Source organism: Carlito syrichta, unplaced genomic scaffold, assembly GCF_000164805.1.
Source record: "Carlito syrichta isolate Samal-C Ts95f unplaced genomic scaffold, Tarsius_syrichta-2.0.1 Scaffold312962, whole genome shotgun sequence".
Taxonomy (NCBI): domain Eukaryota; kingdom Metazoa; phylum Chordata; class Mammalia; order Primates; family Tarsiidae; genus Carlito; species Carlito syrichta.
Genome location: NW_007257058.1, coordinates 26,030 through 32,344, shown reverse-complemented (window position 1 = coordinate 32,344; position 6,315 = coordinate 26,030). Strand labels below are relative to the sequence as shown.

The following is a 6,315-nucleotide window of genomic DNA, read 5'->3' as shown; positions in this document are numbered from 1 at the left end:
TCTGTCCTCAAGGGCTGAGAATCTACTTCTTACTTTACCGTCATGCACAGATGATCTATAGATAGATGTGAGGGGTATGAGGGATGGGCAGGCTGTGGATGTTTTTCTGGTGGCACTTCCATGACTGTTGGCCAAATTCATTTCTGTGCATCTGCTGAATTCCTGGCAGCCTGCTTCTTCAAGGCCAGCAGGAAAATCTCTCTAAGCTTAGGGCAGGACTGAGCTGTCTTCTAAAGGGCTTACCTGACTAGGTCAGGCCAACACTGAGTATTCTCCCTTTTGATGAACTCAGTTTAGCTGATTAGAGATCTTAATTACAAAACTCTCCCCATCTTTGGTATACGTAATCTGATCGCAGAAGTGACATCTGTCATAGCCACAGGTCCTGCACACACTCAAGGGGATTATATAAGGCGTGGACTCCGGGCTGCAAATCTTGGAGATCACCTCAGAATTCTACCAGCCTTAGGGTTTGGTGTTTTTCATTTTAGCCAGACTTGTGGATGTGTCTCACTGTTGTTTTAATCTGTATTTTCCTGATGTCATTGGTCATGTATAGATATTCTTTTGTGAAGTCTTTTGCTTGTATTTTTTTCTTACTGGATTGTTTGCCTTTTTATTTTTGAGTCATATATTCTGAGTATAAACTCTTAGCTAAACACAATTATTGTAAATATCTTCTCCAAGTTGATGGCTTAACCTTTCAATTTTTGATGAACACAAATACTTCATTTTAATTGTCATATTTAGCAATCCTTTTTGGGGGGTGGGTAGTGGTTTTTGTGTCCTGTTTATGAATTTCTTGCCTATGCCAAGGTCATAAAAATATTTTCCTGTCTGGACCCTTTTTTTCCTGACCCTTTTATTGCTTTTGCTTTTCCAATTTAGGTCTATGGTCCACATGGAATTAACTTTTATGTCTTGTGTGTGTATGGGACCAAAGTTTGTTTTTTTTCTCCACGTGAATAGCCAACTGATCCAGCACCATTTATGGAACAGATCATCCTTTCCCTGTTGAACTGCAGGTTTGCCTGTCAACCACGTGACTAGAGGTAAGTGTGAGTTGGGTTTGGGCTTACTTCTATTCATCCATCTATTTGTTTATCCATGCGCCAATACCAAACTGTCCTCATTAGTGTCAACTCATGTTATGACCGTCTAACAACATCTTTAAAGGAATTCTTGGAGTTGCCACCTCTATAGAGAGTTTGCAAGGCTGTGTCCTTGTGACAGGAAACAGAAGCACTGACTGTGAGGATGGGAATCGTGGAATTAGGAGAAGAGAAAGGGAATGATTAAGCCATGTCTAGATACTGAAGGAGCTTTTCTACAGACTCAAGGGCTCTTTTTTTTTTTTTTGAGTTGGAGTCTCACTCGGTCGCCCAGACTGGAGTGCAGTGGCCGTTCCCGGTCACCGCAGCCTCGACCTGCTGGGCTCCGGCGATCCTTCCGCCTCAGCCTTCCGAGTAGCCGGAATTACAGGCGCGCGCTACCATGCCCGGCTGATTTTTTGATTTATTGTAGAGATGAGGTCTCACTGCCCAGGCGGGTCTCGAACCCGCGGGCTCAGGCAATCCACTCACCTCAGCCTCCCAAAGGCATGGGATTACAGGCTGCGCCACCGAGCCGGCTCAAGGGTTCTTTTTAAAGTCATATAGATGTACTGGGGGGATTAGACAGCGTGGAAAAGCACTCTTTTTAAAATGTCAAAAAATTTAGATTTGAAGCAAGCTCTTTGTAATCATTTGGTGCTAAGCATTTGGGACTCACCCAGCCATGCAGCTGATACTCGGAAGGAGGCTGTGGATGAAACTGATAGGGAATGGGAACAGCCCAGAGCTCAGAGGTGGGAGAGGTTGAATTTGAAGTTCAGGAGGAACAAGGAGTGACCCCAGGAAGGAGGTTGGAGAGAAGGCACCCCTGCTTCAAGGAGAGCGATCCCAGGCTAAAGCTATGTAATCACAGATGGAAAAGGCATTGGTTTGCTTTACGCTTTCTACCTTTGGTTTTTAACTGATCATCTCCCCCAGTATTAATGGTTAATGCAGACAATGAAAAGCAGAAAATCTCAACCATCACCCCTGACCCCATAATTAACTGCAGTTAACATTGGGGCTCAGTTCCTTCCAGGTTAGTGTCTGAGTATCATTTTCTTAAACAATTATGAGCAACAGTCTGCACAGTTTTATATCCTGCATTTCTTGCTTGTAAATGCACAACACTGGGAATCTGATTTCCTTTTGAGTCTCAAACCGGGGAAGTTTGGCCATTAGCAAGGATTTCCTGAATCTCTCGGAATCATCACAGTGACTGGGCATGGTCTTCCTGAAGCATGGGGCTATTTCTCCCTCCCCTCCTTTCAAGCTGCAGGTCTTCATGAGAAGACAGCAGACGCACATGCAGAGACTGGGCTTTCAGGTCTCATTTCTCAAAGTGGCGATTATGCCTTTTAAAGGAAGAGATAATGAACTGGGAGGCAGGCACTGGGTGAGTCTTGACTATCCAGAAACGGCCCACAAAAAGTGGAGGCCAGTGGGAGAGAGGGATATAAATGTCTACAAGGCAAGGTGACAGGACTCTCAGAAGAATGGAGGAGGGACTGTTGGCGACTGGCCCAGTGGAAAAGTACCTCAGTTGTGACTCATCAAGGATAATGCTCTGCTGGTGCCAGGCCATCACCCCGTCTGGGAGTGCAGACATCTGACAGCTGAAAGTCACATCAAAAATGGAATCAAGTTTAAGGGAAGAAAGTAAATTAAAGTTGAGATAAAAATGTGTGACTTCAATGCTACGTGGCTCATGGCCACCCCAGCTTTGACCTGCTGGGCTCTGGCGATCCTTCTGCCTCAGCCTTCCAAGTAGCTGGAACTACAGGCACGCACTACCATGCCCAGCTAATTTTTTAATTTTTTATTGTAGAGACGAGGTCTCGCCAAGTTGCCCGGGCTGGTCTTGAACCCGCAGGCTCAGGCAATCTACTCACCTTGGCCCCCCAAAGTACTGGGATTACAGGCTGAGCCACTGAGCCAGGCCTAACACTTTTTATCATCTGACTAAAATTTTGATTCTGGCTTCCCTAGTACATTTGAATGGTATCTCACTGTGGTTTGGATTTCTTAACTTGCAGATGAATAATGATGTTGAGCATCTTTTCATGTGCTTATTGTGTTTCTAGAGTTTTTGATTCAGTTGATCTGGAGGATTTTTTTCTTTGAAAAAAGTTTTAGGACAATACCCTTAGGTCCCCTCCCACTGTGGGAGCTTTTCTGTTTTCTCAATAAATCCTGCTTTCTTAAAAAAAAAAAAAAAGTTTCGTATGCCCGGGCATGGTGGCTCTTGCCTGTAATCCCAGTGCTTAGGGAGCATTGGGATGTTGAGATGAGGAGGATTGCTTGAAGTCAGGAGTTTGAGACCAGCATGGGTAAAATAACGAGACTTCATCTCAAACAAAAACAAAAGCAAACACAAAAAACTAGCCAGGCAAGCATCTGTAGTTAGCTACCTGGGAGAGCGACCCTGGGAGGTTAGGAGGCAGGAGGAGCTCTTGAGCCCAGGAGTATGAGGCTGCAGTGAGCTATGATTGCACAAATGCACTCTAGTCTGGGTGACAGAGCAAGACCATCTCAAAGAAGAAAAAAGTTTTATATTTTGAAATCATTTTAGGTTTAGAGAAGAGTTATTGCAAAAAATGGTACAAAACTCCCATTACCTTAACCCGGATTCCCTAGATGTTAAATTTTACCACACTTGTTACATCATTCTTGTTCCCTGAAACATCTGAAATATTTAAGTTGCAGACAGTCTGGTCCTTTACTTCTAAATAATGTGTTTTTTCTTTTTTTCTTTTTTGAGTTGGAGTCTCATTCCGTCGCCCAGGCTGGAGTGCAGTAGCACACTCACGGCTACCCCAGCGTCCACCTGCTGGACTCAGGTGACCCTTCCGCCTCAGCCTTTCAAGTAGCCAGAAATAAAGGTGTGTGCTACCATGCCTAGGTATTTTAAAAAAAATTATCATAGAGTTGAGGTCTCACCAAGTTACCCAGGCTGTTCTCGAACCCATGGGCTTAGGCAATCTCCTCACCTTAGCCTTCTAAAGCGCAGGGATTACAAGCTTGAGCTACCACACCTGGCCAATGTCTTTATCTTAAAAAATGAAAACTAAAAACTTCTCATATGCAACCTACAGTAACATACTCAAAATCAGAAACTAAACATTGATTCAATACTATGATCTACTGAACATAACGAAATTTTGCCAAATCCCTGGGTATCAGAATTTTTATAAAGCCCTACAGATTATTCTAATGGACACCGGGGACCTTTGTTGCCTCCTCTGGCAGATGAGGCCTGAGGGTCGGGTGGAGTTGTCAGGGAATCCAGACTCCCGGAGCATCTTTGTGTGACTTAGGAAAAGACAGGCTTGCTCACCTGGCTGAGTGGGACTGGCAGCCAGCTTGGCAAGGGGACGTCTTACCATTGCATAGTGTCCCTGTACTATGGCATGTTACACTGTCTCTACCCAGAATGATCTGTAACTGAGAAGAAAGAGGGGAAAGGAGGGCCTGGGACAGCGAATCTGTCCTCCTTGGTGATACACGTGTCCTTCACTCCCATCCTGGAAGACTCTGTGCTGGATACTGGAGTGGGGGCAGAGGGAGTCGGTTATAGATAGAGGGGCAAACTGTGTCTTCATTGCACTCCATGATTCCAGCTGCTGAAATTCACATGAGTTCCAGCTATCATTCCTTCTCTCCTGCCCTCTCTCTCCTTCTCCACACCATGCCCTCAGACAGCTGCCTTCTAGTCCTGGCGGTCTTTCCAACACAGGAGTCTGACCACATCCCTCTCCTGATTAGACCTAAAGCCCTAGAAGAAGCCCTGGCTCCCCTATATTTAACAAGTAGTAACAGTGACTGTCCCTGCAGTGCCTTTGCCTACCATTGACCCCTGACGCCCACTCACTCCTTGAGACTTAGCTGGGGTCTCTCTGGGGAAGTCCCTCCAATGCTGGTTGTCTGCTCCCCAAACAAAGCCTTGCTTCTTTCCCAGGATACCAGCCAGAAACTGTAGGTGGAGATGCACATGTGAGCAGAGAACTAACAGGAGGTAGATAAGGGCAGAAGGGGGACACAGATTGTTCAATTTAGTGTCTTATTCCCCAAAGTGGGGTCTCTGAACCAGCATCCTCAGTGCTACCTTAAACTTATAGGACGTGCAAATTCTCAGGCCTTACCCAGGACCTATTAAATCAGAGCCCAGCAATCTGCACTTTAACCAACCCTCCAGGGAAGCCTCAGGGAGGCCCAGGCAGGACTCGGGGTCAGTTCAGTCCTCCTCTGGTTCAAGTATTTCAAGGCATATGTTGGCAAGTCAAGCTGGTGAGTCAGGAATATCAGTAAATATTTCCAGTGCACCTACTATATGCCAAGCAAAGGAAGCAGGAAGATGTACTAGGTATGAGAAAGTGACTGGTTGAGCAGAAACCCTAACCCATGGAAGGCTACCTGAGTGGACCTTCAGCATGTGGACTGGTCTTGGGGTTTACTGAAGGATGCAGAAGCTGCTGCCTTCAGCTGCTTCTCGTTGGGCTGTTAGAGTCATCATCAGGAAAGCTGTATCACTCTTGTGCTGCTCTCACAGTTTTCCATTGCCATTGTTCCCGCTCATTTAGGGATTAGAAAACAACATTAAAAAAAAAAACCTTGGCTGTATGTGTAAGAAAATAACAATGCAAGTTTGCAGAGAAAGGATCTGGGCCTTCTCGGTAAGTTGGTTGAAAACTTTGACTTCAAATTAGATATCAAAGTTAGAGATCATATGCCCAAATAAGCTTAGTAAATGCTGTTTGATGTCTACAGAACTTTGGTCCTTTGTGCTCACTGTAGTGCCTGTAAAATAAAACAAATGAAATAACTTGAAGGTTGAACCCCTTCCCTTTCTTAAAAACAATTTTTTTTTTTACAAGCACATTCAAAATCCTGGCTTGTAATTCCCTTGATTCAAAGACAAGCACTGTCTGAAAGCCAGTGTTAGGTTAAAAATATATCCCAGCAGGGCCTCCAAAATGTCAGGTCAGACCTGCTGGGGTGGGTTGTGATTGCAATGGATGTCACGTGAAAGATGCAAAGAATTGCATAGAAGTTAGATTAGAAAATATAGTTTATTTAGAAAATAAACGGGGGGGGGAGATTTCGCTCCTCAAATTAGGGGAGGGGGCCAAAGCCAAGAAACATAACGGCAGTAGCTCAAGGAGCCATGTGGACACACCAGAGTTTAACAAAGCAATGATGATGACTGGCCACTTGGAGTTGAATC

At 44.9% G+C, this 6,315-nt stretch overlaps 1 protein-coding gene across 1 annotated transcript; it reads left to right on the top strand.

The window, feature by feature from the left end:
* The first annotated feature begins 4,501 nt into the window (after positions 1 to 4,501).
* On the top strand, positions 4,502 to 4,944 carry ARMS2 (age-related maculopathy susceptibility 2). Its single transcript, XM_008070112.1, is given in 2 exon segments — positions 4,502 to 4,693; positions 4,696 to 4,944. Coding segments are annotated over 2 exon segments (441 nt in total).
* Positions 4,945 to 6,315: the final 1,371 nt, after the last annotated feature.